This window comes from Sander lucioperca, chromosome 19 (genome assembly GCF_008315115.2).
Source record: "Sander lucioperca isolate FBNREF2018 chromosome 19, SLUC_FBN_1.2, whole genome shotgun sequence".
In the NCBI taxonomy this organism is placed as follows: domain Eukaryota; kingdom Metazoa; phylum Chordata; class Actinopteri; order Perciformes; family Percidae; genus Sander; species Sander lucioperca.
In genome coordinates this window covers 7,424,656-7,446,814 of record NC_050191.1, presented here as the reverse complement: position 1 = coordinate 7,446,814, position 22,159 = coordinate 7,424,656, and the positions used below count along the sequence as shown (strand labels likewise).

The following is a 22,159-nucleotide window of genomic DNA, read 5'->3' as shown; positions in this document are numbered from 1 at the left end:
ATTTAGTACAATGTTAATAACTCCGACACTTCTTACTTTTTACCTGCAGGAGGAGCCAATCCAGGGCTTCAAGGTGGGCGACTACCTGGAGCTCATGGAGGGACTGGAGCGCAGCTACAGACACGTTGTTCTCACCGACATGAAGACCATCCGCAACCCTGTCGATTGAGAACATGTTTAAAGTTTGTGTGTTTGCACACATTACAACAGACAGTCTTTAAAGTGGTTGTTAGACAACTTTTAATCTGCCTTAAATTCATAACAGCTTGGTTAAGATTCAGTACCTGTGTTTATGTCCTGATGTAATGAAACACTGCCGTTCTCAGGCATGAATATGTTTTAGGGCAGAATTTAGGCCACAGTACAAAAAAAGTAGTTTAAAAGTACAAACATACAGTATGCATTTGCTAAAGGGTCTCACGTTAATATTAAGAGACTAACACATTATTGGTTTTAATATTTTCATGGGATTTGCTGACGATAAGAAAATACAGAATAGCACCAGCCTTATCCTTAAACACAAAAGATTACCAAACCAATCTAATAATGTAACACCATAATGTTCTGTATCTGTAAGAAGTTATACTTTTTTTTTACTGTACATGATGTAAATAATGTATGTGATGATCATGAACAGCTGCTGTTTGGATAATCTAATGTTTTAATTTTTTTTCCTACAATGTCAATATCTAAGATATTTTCTATGTGTTCGACAAGATGTTCTTGTTCTGTATTAAATATTGTCTAGACAAATTAAAAACCTTTTGAATGATCTGTTGCCATGGTTTTCTAAAGTATCAGATTCTCTCTAGGCCGGTAGAGTCTGGCCGTTTCATGGCGATGGGCCACACATCATTAATGCCAGCACACGCAACAACGCATCTCACAGCCTTGTGTACTTATGCAGGTCTTTGTATGAAAGATGCATGAGGAAGGTTGTATCATGGTGATAAACCCTCATTAGTAACCACAGCCTTTTCCCTCTCTCCTGCACCACCGTCCTGTCGCCCCTCTTCAGACACACTGACGGCTGAATAATAAATGAGTACATCACATCTATCCGTCTCTCACCCACAACAACAGTGTTTACCAGGGGAATGTGCAGGGCACAACAGAGGTGGAGGCGTACAGTGAGAGGAACTGATTACATGTTTAGCTCACAATGTATTGAACGTAAAATTGAACTTTAGAGGATAGATGAGTTTTTTTGGAAACTTGGGGGCAGAACTTTATAACAAGCTGAACATCACACACATTTGACATTACAGCCTTCTAAAGTCATTAGGGTGAACTTGTTAGCAAACACTTGTCTATTTAAACATCCGACAGACATGGAGCAAACATTAGCATTCATTTGGAGAAGTGTTCCTGGTGACCTGATGAATGTCCAGTCCAATCTTTACTAACAATAATAAATGTTTCACCATGTTCATCCGCTACTTTCTATCTTTGTCTGTCTGCTATTTGGTGCCGGACAGATATGTGCAGTGGGTTTATGAGAGCTCTGTTGCTGGAAACAAGGCTGATAACAGCCATGAGACTGAACCAAAACAGTCAATTTGGGGGCCAGAAAAAGAAAACAAGAAGCTGAAAGACTAATTAACAAATGTGTATTAGTCTGGAACCTCGCAAGTTCACTTTCAATTTCCAAGGGGTGTTATCTAGCATTCAACAGTGCAGACCAAAATGCCTCTGGACGCAATTAGACCTACAACCAATAAGAGCAACAAAATGTGACCTACAACCAACCAGCGACACACATGCAAGTTGGGGGGCTGCTTGCTTCATTTTAAAGCAGAAAAGGAAATCCGTTCCGTTCGCGTATACAGGCGGGCGCCATCTTGGGAAAACAGCCATGACCAGTTGAACGACGAATGCCGTGCTTGAGCTATGTTACTGGTTACTGGTTACTGGTTGCACGGCGTTCGTCGTTCGACTGTCAGTAACCGCTTTCCCAAGATGGCGCCCGTCTGTATACATGAACGGGGAAAAAAACATGGCTGTTACATGACAATTTAGGAAAACAAACACATAAAAAACTGTATAATATAGTGAGGAGCTCTTGAAAGTCCGCTTCTCAGCTGTTCCTGTTTTTGCCGGAGGTAAAGTAATATTTGTCTCATATGGAACGAGGATATCAGATAGACATGCAGATGTCAGGCTGCTAACCAATGTGAAAACCAATAAGCGAGTTTTAAATTTGATGCGCGGGCTGACTGGGAGCCAGCGATAATGATTTTAGTTCGTTCAAGCCTTCACTTAGACAGCCGAAGAAACAAAAAACCCTGAGGCAAAAGAGCTTTATTTACCAAGTGGCCTGTCAATTTAAAAGAAATAAAGTACATACTGTTTTTGTTTATTTATGTGTTTTTACTTGGTTGAATGAGTAGCAGACAAAATAAAGCCATTACAGTATTGTATGCACACTCCTCAAGCCTCCATGGGGGAAACAGCTGACATGGACAATGTTTTTAGACTAAAGTCTGAGTTCAGCTTGACTCGATTTGTTTTAGTAATTGGACAGTGAAAGCTGAGATACCAAATGTCCTTCAGAATATATCGATCATTATTTGGCTGTGTAGCGTGTCAGCAGCGCCCTGTCAGTCTACTTTGAGGACAATTTAATGTCAAGCTGTTACCAGATGTCACCGTTTGCTCTAGTCTCCAGAGTTTCAGTGGAGACACAAGAAGAGTCTGTGGGTCAGCGGTGGAGCTCTGATACTGAATATTAGACATGTCAGTGTTTTCATCATCTGAATCCATGTGGACGATGCTTCTGTTGAGCACAGCGCTGTGCACAGTAGAAGAGAGCAGGAGATGGATTTAGTGGGGAGAGACAGTGGTGGGCTGTAATCTGTCAAAGCTGCAGATGATCTAGAAGTTTTTTTCTTCTTCTTCAGGACACGCAGGACAGGGAACTCGACTTTGCTGAGAGAAATGGATGTTCACAGCTGCTAGATGGATGGCACTTCTAGCTCGAAAAAGCCGCAGTTCACAAAACTGTACAAACTTCTGTGGAGTGAGGGGACATCTGACCCCCACTTTTTTTTTAAATGACACATGAACAGCCTGGCAGCGCACCAGCTAACGTAGACTGGGGGGACAGCTAACCTTTTTAAGAAAAGAGAGACAAAGAAAGCAAAGTTGTGTCTCTATATTAGGGAATGACAAAAGTTATTTGAAGCAGGGACTACTGGGGCATTTTAAACTGTGGGATTACAAAAAATCGTATAACAGTGTCCATAAAATCTTAGTTTTAACTCAAGTTACATATATTTATCCAAATGGATTTGATAAGGGATTCAGAAGGGTTTGGATTCAGATTATATAAAATGTTATCAAACCCCAACCGTAAACACAGTTCCAACAAAACTGCAGAAAGAACGATTTACCTCTCAGTACATAACTAAATATTTACATATCTTGCTTTGTTTGTAATTAGACAACGTGAACTCTAAATGAACTGGAACTAAAAGGCAGAAAATCATTCTTTTTGGTAAGATCAAAGAAAACAAACAAGTATGAATATGCCCTTAATTCAGCTGTAAACTGCATCTATTCATGTTTTGTAAGAGACCTTCAGAGCTGAGCCAAAATAAGACTATTGACTGTTGATACTCAGTGCTGTTTCGTACGTGTCCTCAGGGACGTTCCTAAGGCATGAGGAGCTTGATGTTGGACTTTAATATTTCCATAAAACATCTCACAGAAATTGGCAGAATGGGATCCAAGAGATCAAGACGACATAATTGTGTTATAGATGAGTGGGCATGTCAAAGTGCTTTCGGTGAAGTTGGTGCTGCAGTAGAGGAGAGGAACTCTCTTAGCTGGTGATACTGAGGACTGAAATCCTTTTGGAGTTTTCAAACAAAATGTCAGCGGTTTAGGAGAAATATCAGTGATATGCAGTTTGCAAAAAATGTTCCTGTGACATTTCAAGAGGTGGTGCGGCAGTCAAGAGTTTTAATACAGCGTATCTCACCGGCTGTTTGAAAGGTAGACACAGCGAAGTGTACAATGATTACATGAAAGCTGTTAAAACACAGAGAGATGACCTGGAGGCCAAGAGAGCACAGACAGACAGGACGATTCAGCCCATGTTAACCACAGCATCCGAGAAGGTAAAAGAATTCACAGCGGACAGCGGAACTTCCTGGCTAAAGAAACAGAGTAACGTTGGCTTTTTTGTAAACAAACAATGAAAGGTAGAGCATGTGGTAGAGCACTGGACTCTATGGTGCCTGCTGGTACACGGTTTCACTCTGAGAAAAAAATTCAACTGTTCATAAATGCGTTTGATTGAATTTCTGCGTATTTAAAGTTAGCGTGATGAAGATGGTTCAATATTTTTAATATTTGTTTTGTTCTGTTGTGCATTGTTTTTATTATCTACCTGCCCTGTAAAGCGACTTTGAGTTCGTGAAAAGCGCTATATAAATTCAATTTATTATTATTATATTGTATATTATTTTTTATAATGAGATTCATTTGTTTACGTAGCGCAAAAGAAAACAAAAAAACATCGGCATCGGCCAAATGAAAATTCGGTAACACTTTACAAGGTATCTACATAAGAGTGACATGACACAGTCATGAAACATGAACTCTAACTCTAACCATAACTTGTCATGACAAAACCGAATGACACTTACTAAAAGAAGCGTTATGTCATAAACGTTAATGACTTGTTTATAATGTTTATGACACGTTCATGACAGTGTCATGGCACTCTTATGTAGATACCTTCAATTAAAGTGTAACCGAAAATTCTACACATTGGTATTGGTATCAGCTGAGAAATTTGCAATCAGTGTATCCCTAGGCATTTGTTAACAGACTAACTCAGACTATACTGGTGCCATTGTCCCTTTTAGCCCATTTACTATCAGTGGCTCCAAAATGGTTTGAAAAAAAGATAAAATTATCATTCATTCAGATATCCGTACAAGAGCAGCATTGCAGCACGTTTACATCGTCAGCCACAACTGTTTACCGTCTTATACTGTACATAAATGTATTAATAAATGAAGGAAACCAACTAATTCCTGGACCGGTAAGACAAATGCATCCCAAAAAAAAAAAAAAAATCAAGAAATTGTACTGCTTGCATTTAAAAAGTAAAATTTATAGTTGGATATGACTTGCCGTTAAAAAGCTAAAAGCGAGAAAACACTGTTGTATGTTTATCAAATTATAAAAAGAGTCCAAAATCTCTCTGTCCTTCTTCACAGAGCTGTTTCACTTGTTTGACCCAAACATTTATTGCACAGAACCAACAGACTCGTTCACTTTGACATAATTGGGCTGTTTATTTCAATTAGCTTTGAAAACCTCATTATCGTCATGGGAGCTGACTTGACCTCAGAAGGGGATACAGTTTAGAGATGATGACTATAATGGCAACCTTTACAGTATAATGATCTGTTGTGCTGTTGATCTTGATTATGGACGTTTCAAACTGACAGCAAGCAATTTGAAGCAGATAATTGGTGGTAATTAGGCTGATTAGGCAGCGGCGAGGACACACCTCGCACTGCTTAGAGCTTTTTTCTTTTATCAACTGTGCGCTGTTATCTTTATTGGCTTTTATCTCACAGATGTTTATTCTGAACTCATTTATAAGTGTCACTGATTCCTTGATTATACATTTATCCTTTTTTTCCCTCTGATTTTAATCTTTAGCTCTTACATTTGCTGCAGGAAGTTTGCTGCTCTTTCCGTTATCAGGTTCTTATCTAAATTTTTTTTTTTTTGTTTCTCTTGGCTACTGTAGCTTCTTGTTTCCAGCCTCTGTAATGCTTTTGTTTGCAGATTCTTTGCAGCTTCCCAATTTTAGCAGCCAGAGATGTCATATTTTGTTCATTGTGTATGCACACGCTGCTGCATAGGAACAGCTCAGCGCTTGAGGGAATTTTGTATTAGCATTTCCATTGGCTATGGTCAATATTTTCCACAATAAAGTGTATTGTTCATTGTGTGCATGTGAATCAGATGACTTTGGGGATTTGGAGCTCAATGACACAGCCTGTTATACAAGGTGTATTGATAAGCATGTAGAGAAGGTCATTGGCATCTCTAATAAAGACGCAATCAGATGTTTGCATTTCATTTCACCGCCTCTTTTTAAAGAGGACAAACTTAGAATTATTTATTGATCCCAAAACTGCAGCAAGTGATGGTAGAAACCCTCAACCTCCTCTTTGTTTGGTTCTGTCCCTCTCAGGGCTTCGCTGGGCCTTTCTTTAATTTAAAGCGTGGTCCGTTCTTGTTTGAAATCCTTTCCCTGAATCCCTCTGCCCAAACCCTGCTGCCTGTCAGACAGTCTGAGAGAGACGGCGGAGAGATGCTGAGAATTATAATTCTCATTCACTCTCCTCGTTGCATAGACACAAAGAACCTGCACAGACTCGAGTTTAACTTCTCCCCTCATTGCATCCGTTTCTCGGATTTGTGAAGCAAAATCAAGAGTTAGCTTCCTAATCCCCAAAAGTCCAATAATATCCAGTGTCAACTGGTACATGAAGTTGCCTCCTGACAACAAACAAGGGACAAGACTGGAAAGGACTGTGTCTTGGATAGGACTCAAGTTTCTGTATTATCAAGAAAATTGGCCTCGAAAATTAACTTCACTTAAGTCTGAAAATGACTTTCAACACCAACGATGTGATTCCAACGGTGAGTTGGAATCATGGCGTTGGAATCACGGAGAGGAGGGCGCCCAGGACATTTATCAGCCTTGTAAAAAAGGCCATAGTAACACTTCTCTCTCTCCTGAGATGATTGACCAATCAGTGACGAGAGTCATCGCTTTGATCTCCTGCCAATCACTCGCGCTCAGACAGGAGAAGGGGACAGAAAAGCAGCTGTAAATGGACTTTTTTCTTTATCATTCCTTTCCTGTTTTCAGACTTGTTGAAGTGATGTGTGTAGCCCAGCGCAAGTTAAAACTATTCTGTAGCTTGCTAAACTGTCATGGCTTTTACTGCCTTATCTGTGTAAACGTTTAAGCTATGTTTATTCATATTTCAATAAGTGTACTGCTACAATGTGGATTAAGTCTTGCCCGTGTTACGATGTGACATTTATTTGGAGAGAGAGAGAGAGAGAGAGAGAGAGAGAGATATTATCGTTGCTGTGTTTCTTATTGCATAAGTGATAGATGTGCAGATTGTTTAATATTACTTTACCTACGTGTTGATATTCAGGTTGTGTTTGCTAGCAACATGCAATCGCCAGTAAACAGACTAGCGCTGTGGAGCCACGTGCTTAGCTATTAAAGGTGTATTACACTGTTTGCTCCGTTATGGATATGTGTGCTGTAATAGATGTGGCTTATTCTCAGTTTGTTTTACTGAGCAATATGTTACATTTATGTTAATTATTACAGATAAATTAATGTAATTCTTAGTATTGTTTCTTGTATGCTGGTGGCTATAACATTTAGTTTTGGTAAATAATGTTCATAGTAAGTCAGACGCTTATTAATGTGCATTATTATTTGTTTATATTTCAGAACCACATCCAACTTCACATGTAACGTCAAATACAACTTCATAGTTAACTTCATGTTGGAGTTGTAAATTAATCTTCCTGGATCTCAAAGTCAGACATCTCTGGTTCAAGTTCTTACCGGAGACCCTACAGCGGTTCAATAGTTTTTACAAGCCTATTGCATATATTTTTGTAATATAATAAACACTGTTACACTTTTTGAAACTATTTCAGCTTCTGTAGGCCTATCAGTGCTTTCTGAACATATTGAACGCACTTTTAAAAATACCGCGATAATACCAAAAACCGTGATAATTCTGGTCACTATAACCGTGAGGTTAAATTTTCATACCGTTACATCCCTACAGACGCCATGCCTCGTTACGCTGGACAGTGTACCAATATGATATACCAGGGTATTGGAAAATGTGATTTATTTAAAAAGGACTAAATTATGCTGCTCCTCTCAGCCGATGTCTCAGCAGACATGTCTGCAAACTCTCAAGCAGCTGATGGAAATGTTTAATTCCAGCGAGGTGACGTCAGAAAACTGATTTGGACCAAGATATGTACAAATATCATTTATTCATGCCGTTATTGAAAGTCATGTAACTTTGAGTTGAGTGTGAACTGAGCTTGGGAGGAAATGAGACTGGGAAATGTGTAAAAACAATCAGCTGTCTCTCCGTTTGAAATCTTGACATTGATCCATTAAATGTTAGTGAGCTTTTTAAAATATTATACACCACAGAAGCAGATCGCAATTCTACTGTATCTTCACCTTTTAGTTACCTATCACTCTACAGTCACATGTATTATAACTAATCTCAGTTAAACCTCTTTACGGCTAAGTTGCCATTTAAGGGCCAACAACCAGGGACGTTTAGTCAGGGAGCTACAGAGAGCTCAGTGTTTTCACTGCTCTATTACTGGCTCAACGAGATCCACTTTCTCCTCAACACGCAAACATACTGGAGATCTTTAAAAGCCGAAAATTGATTTGATTACACTGATTGTCACCTCCTTCTTGTAGTATAAACACCAAATGTCAATTTAAACCTCTCTAATACAGTGTCAAAAACTATTACTAAACAGCTCACATTATATCATGTTTTTGTCTGTGGTAATATGTTTACAGGACTATTTTATCTGGCTGCATTACATTGTAGTTGCATTACAAGTTTTTCTATTTTTCTGGTCACTCTGTTTATTGATTTATTGGACAAAGCATCATTCATTCATCACCTCTAATCTTTTGGGGGTTTTGTGAAATACTTCATGGCATTTGTTCCTTAATAGCTGTTGAAAATAAATGGTAACGTTAAGCTGAAGAGACCCAGTCAACGTGGAATAAGGTGTGGCATTATGAGAATAAGGCAGTGATCAATTATAGACTAATAACAAACAAGTCCATTCATGCAGACGGTTGAAGTCTTAGCTAAGCCTTTTCCACTCACGTTAAATGCAATGGCATCCATTAGTGACACAGGTACTGAACTGCAGCACACTGAAGAAAAAAACATCTTACGTAAAAATCCCATTAAGATGTATTAAGCGGATCCGGGATAAAACATTTCTTCAAGGGAAGTAAAGCCAACCACACTTTTATAGCACAAGAAAACCTGCAAAACATCAAGTGGGTGAACACATTTTCCAGCAGCTGCAGGGTTTTGATTCGTTGTCATGTCTGGGGACAAAGCTGCGATCATCCCTGACATTCCCATGGTGACCTGCCAGCCTCCATGTCTCAGCCCAGTGGAGGGGGGAAATGAAAAGGTGAAGCGGTACGACGACACACAGAGCAGCAGCTCCACGTCACACACTCACAAACTAAGGTGCATTAAGTGTGATCCTCATATACTGCAGTTTTAGAGTATGTGATAGAGTGATTTCATTGATCGTTGGTGACCAACAATAAAAAAAAAGATTACAAAGACAGAGAGACACAGTAGTCATGTTTCCATCGCATTAGAAAATGTTGATGGAAATGGCAAAATTCTAAAAAACCTCCTCAAATTCGCAAAAAAGGTTTTTACGCTCGCTTGAAGTGATTTTTGCCTTGATTTGCCTTGATTTTTGCCGGTTAATGTGCAAAATGAGAGATGGAAACAGCTTTGCCGAATAAGTTGTGACGTAGTGAACATGTAACTCACATGACTATAGTCCCGGTATCCATTGGATGGGGGAAGGATGGGGAAATGGGTCCCATCCAGTGTGCCGGACACTTGTGGCACAAGATGCGTAGTGGAGTTGCGGTGCGCTATTGCCTGTTCCTCAGACACGTCGGGTAAATTGACGAATTGGTTCAACAGCTTGAATTGTATGGCCCTGCACATCTCGTATACACAGGTGTCTTACTGACACCAAATGTCTCTGCGACAACCCTGTATTCTACACAGGTGGCCAACTTGTACAATGCTACTTCTCTCCATTTAGCCAAAGAACTTAGCTTCTAAACTCTTTGATTTAGCAAGTCGGTTTGCGTTCTACAACCATGTGAAACGTCAACTTGTAACCAAACTACGCTTTGCGTAGTCTAGTTTATTCGCTCTAAAACAGCTAAAGGAAACGCTTCTAATTCACATTCTTTTTTGCGACATATTAAAAGTTTGCTTAAAATTCGCTTGACAATTAGATGGAAACATGACTACTGTTGGACCCAAACTCTGTTTACAGTTTTGTGATTCTTTCCACACTTTCCTCTCTGACAGTCGAAGCCAGAAGAGCCATTTTGTTAATAGAGTGCAACAACAGTTTACAGCTGAGAGAGTGAGCAAAATACTGAGCAGATCCAAATTAAATTACTGTTCGACTAAATTCATTAATTAAACAAAGCTGAGAAACGTCATGCATCACAAGTAGATGTTCTATTTGGAAGAACTCTAAAAAGCATTTATGTGAAGTTACAGGGTCTCAAAACACTGAGAAATATCATGCTGGCAATAGGTTTCCATGCCTTAAAGACAAACAAGGTTGTTTGTTTTAAATTAACATTTTCTGATCTTTCGCCCCTAAATGATGGTTTAAAATTTTGACAGATTTGACAGATCAGTCAGTCCTCATGCTTGAAGCCTTCTGTCATAACTAGTCTCACTTTGCCAGACCATCCACACGCTGCGGAGCGGAGGAGGGTCTGGCTAGTCCACACAGCATTCCAGGATGGGAGAAAAACGTGCTCTGGTTTATTGGCATTTCTGTAATCAAATCACAATCGTCTTGGGTGGTGTTAAGCTCCGCACGGAGTCGCTGTAAAATAGTTGTGCGAGAGAAAACTCAGATTGGACAGATAGTCTAGCTAGCTGTCTGGATTTACCCTGCAGAGATCTGAGGAGCAGTTAACCATAGTCCTCATAAATCCACCGGAGTTTAAAATTCCAACACAAAGAAAGCGGAAGGAAACGGACATTGGCGAAAATACATGCATCCGACGGAATTTCCTGTGGCACCGGAGCAATCCCGGAAGTGGAACGTCGAGGATGTAGACTACGGCATAACCAACCCTGGGACAACTGGATTACTCTCGCTACATCTAGGATTATACCAGAGCTTGGTTTTACTTGTGCATTCAAAAAACCACAGAAGCTAACGTTAGACCGCCAGACTGGAGTTAAGGATTTAGGCCTCAAACCCTTACCTTTCAGTCTGGGCGCTAATCCGGGCGGCTAAGCAGTTAGTTTTTAGGCTAGTATCATATGTGAGCACAACCAAGCTCTATTGTGAAAACACAGACAAAACGAAAGTTGCCAGAGTTGGTTATGCCGTGACACTTCTTGCTCTGTAAAAACCGTAGCATACTGTTTGAAAACCATTCGTTTAAAGCAGGGGTGGCCAACCAGTTAGGTATAAAGAGCCACAAAAAAAAAACGCACCATAGCAAAAAGCCACACAACACATGCACGTCCACACTACAACAGCAACAGTGTCTTCCAGATCTAATGACAATGTCATAATACATAGCAGTTTTCATAGTTTTTTTTCTCACTTAGATTGACTCAGTGGGAAACCTTTGTTATCCACAATCCTTTTCAGGTCTTGCTTGAACTCGGTTGTGGCCACTCGAAGCAACTCTCTCACTCGTTTGTCACTAAAGGGGCTTTCAAACAATCGGATTCAGCAGTGAAAGGGTTAACGAGGAAGGTGATCTGTGGCCGCTGTTTTTCCTCAGGTTGCAGAATCTGTCCTCAAAATTCTGCTGCATTATTTTCCATTTTAAAATAATTGGCAAATGTAATGGCAGTATTGGCAGATGCATTCAAATGTGTTTTTTTTTTTTTACTTATCTGAAATACTGTATGTTTCAGAAAAGTTAAAAACAACAATCAACCAATGACACAGCCCCCAGCCACACAGTAAGAGCCTCACAGGAGCAGGCAAAGAGCCGCATACGGCTCAAGAGCCACAGGTTCGCCACCCCTGGTTTAAAGCATAGCTCTCATCTGTGTGTGGCTTGTCCACGTCTGTTTTCAAGAGTGAAATTAGCTCATTGTTGCCTCTTGGGGGGGAAAAAACACCCACTACACCTTCCAGTTCTTGATGCGGTCCAATTGGTCAGTCAGGACAGACAACAAACTACTTTCCTCGTTTTAAGGTGGTTTATTAAAGCTGGAATAATAATAAAAAAACTTGTACAAGGATCTTTTCGGTTTGTGAGTCCACAGTCAGCCGGCCGCTGTTACTCTGTCTCTTCACACTTCAAAAAGAATAATGAATACTGGTTACATGCGATTGTATAGAAATGTGCAAGCTATTATGATTAGCTAATACTAAGGTGGGAGGCAACCATGGTTTAGACTTGGCACTTCCTTGTTGGTGCACAGGCTGGTCCCAGCGTCTTGGCACACGATGCTCCATCCAATGGGAGACGTCGACTCCCTGTAGGATTCCCTCTCTCCCTTCCTCCCGGGTATTTTCCACTCAGGAGGAATTTAATCCACTTCCAACCAGTCTACTACTACTATTTTTCTGTTTTGCAAGACAAAAAACTTGGCTGGTTTGGCAAATTTATGTCTAAATATAGAGAATAGAAACACATCGCAGCTCATCTATGAAAAGTATCAGGACTTTTTTTTAAGTTTCCTTTTTAGCAAATGCACTAAAAGGTTAAGCATCAGCTGTGACTGATTTTTACTGCTAAACCTGGATATCTGCAAAATACCTGAATTGGCATATTTGTTTTCAAAAACATTCATTGCACACATTTTTCTTCCTGCTCCAACTGATCATTGCAGTTTACAATACCCAAGAGCTTCTCTTGAGTCATTGTCAGCTCAAAATGCATCAGGTAACAAATACTGAAGGAAGTAGGGAAAATATTATATATTATTAAGTATTTTTCTGAATTTTCACGCATTTAATAAAACAAATGACTAAATAACTCAGTTTCGATCCTTTGTTAGTTAAGTTTTTAGCAAACAGTGGGGAAACATCATCATCAGGCATTTTCTCTTTGAGAAGCCTTTATCTCGACAGCTTGACGTGCTAGTTTAAGCTCCCAAAAGACCGCATTGCTGTATTGATCACCAACACTATCAACCCCACACAGGTTTGTTGTGTCGTATTAGGCAATAAGTCGGTGCAATTTTTTTTCTACATTAAGTCAACAGATGTGATCGTACAGAGACTGAACCCAAAACCTCTGACATCCTCTCTGAAGCACCGGGTCATCCTGCTGCTGTCAACTCTCTGACCTCTCCGATTTATACAGAGTGTGTGTGTGTGTGTGTGTGTGTGTGTGTGCCCATGGCTTTTTATCTACATAAGCACACATGTATTGCTCTTGCCACCTGCATTTCCCTTAAGGAAGGAAGTTGTCATGGAAAGTGTGGACTGCAGCTGATAAACAGACATATTTATGCACATAAGAGGGTGTGTGTGTGTGTGTGTTTGTGAATACCAAGCACTATAGAAAAGCACTGCAGAGGCCGACATGTCAGCGCAGCTCTTCTCAAACGTCAGCTGCTCGTTCATTCTGCAGTGAGAAAGGTCAGCGAGAGGAGAAGCATCATTAGCCGAGCGCTGACTTCACGACAGTACTGACGTGAATAAACTCAGAGACAATGGCAGAGGAGTGATGGGGAAATGATGGATGGAGGAAGATGAGAATATAATGACCACGGTGTGACATTGGAGCCGTTCTCAGCTTTTTTTTTTCCTTGTCTTTGACTCTTGTATGTGCACAGTCAAGCCTGTCTGCATTGATTTTTGTTTGTAGAATGGCTATTTTGTCAACTAGAGGTGATTAAAAACAACAAAATGATTCATTCCCCAGCCTACTACTCTGTGTCCTTGTTGCATAATAAATACTAAAATCAAGGATGGCTGAATTCCATTTAGCTGCTTCAGTTTCAGGGTCTTGGTATTGTGCATAAGGCCGTTTTCTGGGTGAGGACGGGCTGTAATGAAACAAAATACACAATTTAAAGCTGCACTAATCAACATTTTTATAGTAACAATGGCTGAGATGACTAAGTGTAATTATTATCACAATGACTCTGCAGTTCCCCTCAGCTCCATGGAGTGTTTTAGCATCTTTCAGCTCATTATTTTTTTTTTTTTTTTACGGTCTGCAACGTTACTGTTTGGGTTCATTCTCATCATGCTACAAAAGGCAGACAAAGTTAGCGACTAGCTAGTGAACATTTAGCAGCTTTAGTGAGACTTTAGCAGCTAAAGATCCAGAAATTTCCCACAGGAATGTAGTAGAGACTGAAATAGAGCTAAACTCTATTGGAATATTGGACCTGCATTTATCAGGTGGACAAAAACGGACAGATGAATGCTAATATTTTCTCTGTGTGCAATATAGAAAGTTGTTTGTACATTTGCCGTGATAATATGTCAGTGTTTTGTTAACAGCTTCTTTCACTGCCGCCAAGAAGACACAAAAATCTAGTAACATTGCTTTAAGCAACGTGCAACGAAATAATAAGAATAGGAGAAGTTAAAAGAGGACCTAATAAGACTCCTTCAGACAAATGTGAAACATTTTAAAGACATTATTTCTGAAAAAAGCCTGCTGGTAATCATAATCATTGGAACAACGGTGAGTCCCTTTATGAATTTAATTAGACATACATTACTAATCCAAGAATAATGTTAAAGTGACGGTTAATAATATCTGGCCTATGTCTGAGATTGTGTGGTATTAATGTGGTCTTATCCAGCAAACAGCAGCACATTTAAACCCCCCTTAAATCTCAGCACTGATTAGACTGACATTTAGCTACACTGCTATTAAAACACTCCTCTAATGGAGGAATTTCCACTTAATTAATACCACAATTAGCAACAATGAGCTGACCTTTAGGGTTTGAGCTAAGAGGAGGCTCTGTACATTGTATAAAGCTCGCGACTGGAACACTGTATTTAAAAGACGATGCTCTAAAATGACACGATCTCTCCCAGATAAAGTTTTATGTTTATCCAACACACGGTTACTTTTCACAACCTTGAAAGCTTGAAACTACGCACTCAAGACTATATAAGCAAACAACAAACTCACTAAACTTAACTAAAAAAGGAGCTGAGAAAGATGAACATCAATTCAGCTGCCAAAAAACAGCGCAAAGTCAGCAGCCTGCACATTAGTTTGTCAGAGTGAGATAAAAGTATCCAAGCCCTTTGACATTCTTTGAAGGTTGATATTGACTCTCTGCACGCCTGGTGAAAGTTGAGCACTATCCTTCTCTACACCAGTCTCTTGGAGTTGCCCTTACTGTAACATACAACGCTGCATAACACTGGAAAGGTTTAAATAATTCAGTCCTATGAACTCTTGAAGGAGAGTGATTTGTTGCAGAGCGAGCGAGGCACAATGTGAGCAGGCTGACCATCAACTGACATGGAGCGGATATATGGGGAAGACTTGTTTTTAAAATATGGCAACTACTTTAGAGTTGCAAAGATTTATCCTTTAGTTAGTTAATCGAGCTATTAAATTAATCACCAACTATTTTGTTAATCGTTTAATCTGTTGAATTCTTTGATCCCAACTTCTTAAATGTGAACATTTTCTAGTTTCTTCGCTCCTCTAGGACAGTAAACTTAATATATTTGAGTTGTGGACAAAACAAGACATTTGAGGATGTCTATAAACTAGACCAAACAATAAATTTAATGTGTAAAATTGGTGGACGGCCCCTTTAAAGTAAATGAACAAAGTTGCCCTGCACAACACTTTTAATCAATGCCATTTATTTATTTATTTTTTTTTTTTTTTTTAAAATTGTACGTGTATATATATATATATATATATATATATATATATAAATAAATGTACAACCCCTTTGCAACACAGACTCCTATCTTGGATCTGAATGTTCAAAGCTCCTTGCTGTTCTACCAGTGTTCAGTCGGAGCCTCTGGCTGATCTCAGGTCCTGCTGTAATCCCTATACTCAAATCCTAACCTCCATGAGTAAACTACTTCCGAATGTGCCTGGGAATCCATAGCCCCCAAACCTGTTCAGGGCTTACAGAGACTCTCCAACCTTGGCTGCCAGCGCAGTGTATCTAAGCTTCTTCCTTCCATCTACCACATGCTCTCCCCGCGGCACACAGAGTTCTGCAACGGTCCACGGAGTACTGGACCTCCAAGTCAGGTCCTGAGACAAAGTATCTCTGCGAGACAGTCAGTCAGGACTGCTTACACTCCTCAGTGCCTAAAGTCAATCCCCATGGCTGCTCCGACTGTGTGGACGGCTAACTTTGTTTCCTGACAGAACATTTAGGACAGCTGGAGTGTGTCAGAACAAGGGTTGAGCAAATACTGGATTGTGTGTAGCATTTTAATCACAAATCAGTTCTGATAACATCAGGGTGCTTTACCTTTAACCAGAGTGATGGATACATGAATGTATAATGGATGCTTATGTCAAAGTTAAAACCTGGCTTTATTTTTCAGAAGTCTGAATATTAACATTGTTTCAACAGCACTGTAAATTAATATGTAAATGTTAATCTCTCTTATTTATTAAAATCCTTTCTGCTTTATCTTTAATGTTCATGTTTGTTGTGTCTGTGTTCTTGTGAGTATCTTTCATCTTTTCTGAAGCACACTATAATGCATCTTTTTACAAGAAACATGCTTTATGAATAAAGTTGTATTACTCATTATGTTTAAAAACAAGAAAACAGAGAACAGACATCCACAGAATAACATACAATCTAAGCTTTTGACTTAAACCCTGAATACACATGACTTGTAGGTCTTCATAAGAATGTTTGCCTTATAAAAATGTATGTACAATATATGTCAATATTCGAAATGTTCATTTCATCATTTACCTGTTGATCTTTAATATTTCTACCTCAATGTTCATTCTGCAGCTTTTTAAAATATCAATTAGTTTGCAAATTGTAAAGGGTGCTGCTATAGTGCACACATTCTCACACACACGGTATACATGTATATAAATACACACATTCCCACAGCAGCAAAATACTTTAAGCACTTCCTTTCCAGACCCAACGCCATTAGTGCACACCTGAGCCCTTTTCTTTGACTGTGGAAGACTGACAGTGGGTTAGAAATCTCACAAACACACACAGACTCATGACACACACACACACTCATGACAAACACACAGAGGCTAAGCGGGCAGGCGAGAGGGAGCCAGCAGGAGGGAAATGTCAGGACAATGTCCGGGTGTTAGCTTGGCATGGCACGGCTCGCCTTAGAATGTCACCCCTCTGGAGACCAGAGGAGCAGAACACACACACACACACACACACACACACACACACACACACACACACACACACACACACACACACACACACACACACACACCTTGAACAGAGGGGAAAGAGAAGAGAGGGATCTGTGTTGCCCTGCGGCAGCGGTCGTGTCAGGGGAAAATGATGGACAATGAAACACCTCTCACTCCCTTTATAAGGTCATATCTGAATGTCACTCGATTATTAAAAATAGTGCCAAAATTCAGGTCATTTGTGCACGTGATGGGTATAAAAGCACAATGAAGGCTTCAGTAACCTTCAGAAGTGTATCGTACTGCACAATTTACTTACACAAAAAATGATAGATAACCTAATATTTTGATAAGAATTAAAATTGGAGTTACTACAAGTTTGCTTTGGATTAGTTACGCTTTGAAGTGTTGCATGTTACTTATTGTACTGAACGGCTTTAATGATCTTCCGGAAAACCACAGCGTTAAATCAAAAACATGTTCTTGGCTAAAATACCACTGAACTAGCACTAAAAGTTGTTGAAGTATTTGTTGAAGGATTATTGTATTGCATAGGATTGTTCAGACACTGACGCTGTTGGAAAGGAACTTGCTGCTTTTAAGTCTAAAAAATAATTCTAGTCTTAAATGACAGGGAACAAAGTAGAGATCAAGCCATATATCGGACGATCTTAGCTTATAGCTGATATATCGGTATCAGTGTTTGTTGGTCAATACTGTTAGTAACAGATTTTACAAGAGAAATGTCAATGATATGTTTGAAGTAAATTTGAGAAAGTGTCTATAATATACGCTCAGTACGAAACCTAATTCTTTAAAAAAAACTTTCAAATACGGATGTCGGTATTGGTCTAAGAGGTCTCTACAACAGAAGGTCCCCGGCTGGAATAACTGGGGATGTTGCAGATCTATTATATGGATCTTCACCGTACGGCCACCATGATGCCCCAATAAAAGGATACGTTGTAGCATAGAATATACAGGTCCACCCGCGGCGCTACCATTGGACCCGGGTGGGCCTGGGCCCACCCATTTTAGGTCCGGGCCCGCCCATTTTGACCCAGGCCTATAGTGAGTAGTGAGTGATTTTCATTCTAGCAGTTCATCCAATAAGCAGCCCGAGGAAAGCTTTGAGTGAAAGCATCTCAGCCAATCAGTGGCTTCTACCCCAGGTGTGGACTCTTAAGCCTGCCCACAGGCTGCATCGTCACCAGCAAGTGATCCAATGAAATGAATGACGTTGGCGCGCAAGCTTTTCAAGCAAGCTCAATGAGACATTGACACTCTCTCCCCATCAAGTCCTCCCGTAGCCACCCACTCACACCAGCAAGGCAAGAAGGCTAACAGTCAGGCTGTTATTTCATGTTGATACAGTTCTTCAGTCATTCTGAATTTATAAGAAACAGTTAAATAATTTTGGACAGTTCCCTGTCCGCCGTGCTGGGTAAATAAATGGAGAGAGAAACAGACCCTCCAAAGATATAATTCCATTTCAGTCTTTTTGTGTATTGAACGTTCAAAAGAGATAAATAAAGTTAGGCTTACTGCCAAGGTGTATGTCTTTGTCCGCTTCAGCACAGAGCTGAGGACAGCGACACAAGAGCCACACAGGTAGGCTACTGAGTCGCTGTCCTCAGTGCCGCAGAAAAGCGCTGAAACGGAGATGAAGGGGAACCCGGTTTTTTGGGGCTTATTTTAACTGGCCTATCCAGTTTTCTGGAGGCCCACCTACAATCAAAATCCTGGCGCCGCTAGTGTACAGGTCTGCTTCAAGTAACTTATAAATTATTCATTAACAAAGAGTAGAAGAAAAATCATCTTTAGTAGACCTCAAACTAAATTTATAAATTAAAAATGCCAGCTCAGTGCACAACATGAGATTTTTTAAGGACCTGCAGACATCATACGTACACAGGCTGAACAATCAAACCTGCAGTCAGTATGATTCACAACCAGTCCCTCAACATTGTAGACATACATAGAAAACAAATGTTTTGCATCCTTCTATCAATCTCTTCAGTGTTTCTCTTAAATTGAAGTCGGGAACAGAGAACATAAAGTATTGAAGAGGTACTCTGGTGGACTCTTGCGTTGCTGCTGCTACTGTTGGTGGTTTGCTTCGCTCACTGAGACGGTGGTAGTTTATTAGTTTGTCAGCCAGCTGAATCATTCATGAAAACAAAGAAAAAGTCACAGTGACTTATGACCTATCTATCTCGGAGCGAAGTAAAAAATAAATACTGTCCTTTGCTAACACACACACACACACACACACACACACACACACACACACACCTGGCCACACCACATTGTGGGAAGCAGAACAAGATGCTGTGAAAGATAAATGAGGAGAATAAACCGTTCGGCTCTCTGTTGCTGCTGCTCTGGTTGAAGCCAATCAAAAGGGCTAAACTAAGAGGGCAGATCTTCATTGATCATAATGAACCCCCAGAGACTAAACAGACAATAACTCTCCAACACACACACACACACACACACACACATCATGATCTATCTTCATCTGACACACACACTAAGTGAGAAAAGAGTGGCCATTCATACTTCCATGGAGATTGGTCAGATAATGGAGCGAGGCTGTTAAGTCTGGGGATGAGATGATGATTGCCGGGCAGCCCCAAAAAACAAATTAAAGCATTAAAGCCTCGGGCTCATTTCTATATTAATGCAGCCATAATGACTTTCTACATTAATAGACGATGGATGATGATTCACTGCAGGGTTTTGTAAAGTTCAACCAAACCTGACCAGAATAGAGATTTCAAGAGCCGGAGAGAGTGGAAAACGTGAACAGTTAGACCATCCAAAGCACCACATGGGCTGCACAATGATGAGAGGTTACATTCTGAGAGTGAGGTTAGACTGAGTGCCAAATTATGAGACATTATTAGCTACAGAAATAATTCTGCAAACTTTCTCACCAATTGCTGCATAAAGGGGACATGCTTGTCAGATTCATCAAGTAATTTCAATTAATCAATCAAAAAAAAAAAGAACCTCCGAACCTGCTTACGTAGAATATATTCACTAGGGAAATGACTACAGTGCATCTGTCAGCACACCCTCAGCTTAGAGGTATGCAAATTTTAGGAATGCTACTTTAGATATACACCACTAGACTCAGTGTCATGTAACCAAATATGAACTATGTTTGTAGTGATGTTTGCAGTGGTGATTTATAAGTTTACATAATTCATTTACCCGCTGTCTGCTGGTCTCTCCCTCTATTTAGGTATTATTATGAAAAACAGCCTGTTTCTTGTAGACTAGTACAGTATGAGCTGTGCATTGTGTGGTTTTGGAATATGTGTGCATGTCAGTAGTATATAACATATATGTATGTGTCTTTACATGCATGCATTAGTGCATTATCCTGTGTATTAGCTGTGTGTGCACGTGTTTCTCTTTACAGTACTACTGTGGGTATTACAGTATTGGGATAAAGTAAATATATGGGTATATACTGGTTAATTATTTAGATGAAACAACTACTCTTTGGCTCTCCATCTACTCCTTTTAACCACCTCTGGAAAGTTCACCTTTTACAGTCAGTAAAAGCTAACTTGACAGAGGAGGGAGGAACAAAGTGATGTCTCTCCCTCTCCCCCTGTCATGTTGTTTTTCTCTGAACTCATTTTAAGGCTTAGATAGGAGATAATAAAATAAACAGTCAAAAAGAAAATAAATGACCTTGGGATCTCTGAACTCAAATTTTAAGTTCTGAGCCGCCGCTTGTCAACAGGAAAACCAGGCAACTGCTTGGGGCCCCCGGCCGTGAGGGGGCCCCCTGAGGCCTGACAAACTTTACTCCACAGCAATGGCTCAAAATGTGGCAACCACAGTGACTGCAGTGACCCCCTCAAGCCCCTGACACACCAACCTGACGGCTTGATCAAAATACAATCTCTTACTTTACGAAAATAGTTCACTGAAACGGGTTTCTGAAAACATTTTAAGCGGGAAATAGGCCATACAGTTGTTGAATCTGTCTTCATTTCAGATTGACAAAGTTTAAAGTCAGTTTAAAAGATTTTCATCAGTTTTTGAGAGGCGCTCGTCACTCATCCCGCTCGTTATTTCCGGGTTAGCACTGCCTGCCCTCCGACCCAGCAAGTCAGGTTGTTGGCCAGTCGGGTTAGTGTGGCAGGGCCATTAAACGAAATTACTTTTTGCAATGACATATCAGTCGGAAAGCTCCCTGGGTAGCCACGACCGACCATGTCCTCTAAAAAAAATGGGCTACGTGTTATATAAATCTTTACTTAAGTAAAGAATAGATGTTAATACAAAATAAACCCTAGATTGATGTCTTATCTTTGCCATTATGAGGTACGTCCCCCAGCCGTTAGCTTAGCATCGCATACCAGTAACCCAGCCAGCTACAAAGAACTGGTTAGCATCCAGACTTTTAAAAGCTTTGAGATCAGCACCAGTATATGGGGATACCCCGTTTACCACATAGTGCTACAGATCGGTGGCACACTCGGTGATTTAATGAGGTCCGTGAAAACGGATGGAGGAAGAATTAAGGGTCGGTATCCAATCCTGCTATCTCCAACTTCTCCAAATACTGCTCTTTGTGAGCACCTACCAGATGCCCTACCTTGACCGATAACGGCACGACAACTTGTTGTTCAATAGAAGAAGCCATATAAAGCCATAAATACAGTTTATTTAGTGTTATGTATTTCAAACTGATTGAAACTATGAAACTTTCCGCTCGTCCACTACTGTTTAGTATGATAGTTTAGCCTGTGCTTCCGCCGTCCGTCATGGCGCCGTCACGTGGTCGTGTGACGTGTTTGCAAAGGGTCAATAACGGAGCTAACTGGAGCTAATCGCTAACGGAGCTAATCGTTGCTAACAGAGCCTTCAGTTCTCCGTGCCTGTATCCATTAACTGCATCTATGGACTCGAGCACAAATAAAACCCTTAATTTTA

At 40.2% G+C, this 22,159-nt stretch overlaps 1 protein-coding gene and 1 long non-coding RNA gene across 5 annotated transcripts in view; one reads left to right on the top strand and one right to left on the bottom strand.

Annotated features, from left to right (window-relative positions):
• tbc1d32 (TBC1 domain family, member 32) overlaps positions 1–12,807 on the top strand; it is a 90,353-nt gene extending 77,546 nt beyond the window's left edge. For 3 of the 4 annotated variants that reach the window (XM_031321854.2, XM_031321850.2, XM_031321853.2), the window contains exons 34-35: positions 50–742; positions 12,796–12,807. In XM_031321854.2, coding sequence (XP_031177714.1) covers positions 50–169 — 120 coding nt within the window. In that variant the 3' untranslated portion in view covers positions 170–742; positions 12,796–12,807. Of the gene's footprint in view, positions 1–49; positions 744–12,795 lie in introns of those variants that run through there. The other variant, XM_031321851.2, reaches the window with a different exon arrangement.
• LOC116066074 overlaps positions 1–22,159 on the bottom strand; it is a 194,131-nt gene that overhangs the window by 3,027 nt on the left and 168,945 nt on the right. The window contains exons 2-3 of the long non-coding RNA XR_004108891.2: positions 13,385–13,459; positions 44–158 (exon numbers count right to left, since the gene is read on the bottom strand). This is a non-coding gene — a long non-coding RNA (uncharacterized LOC116066074). The remainder of the gene's footprint in view (positions 1–43; positions 159–13,384; positions 13,460–22,159) is intronic.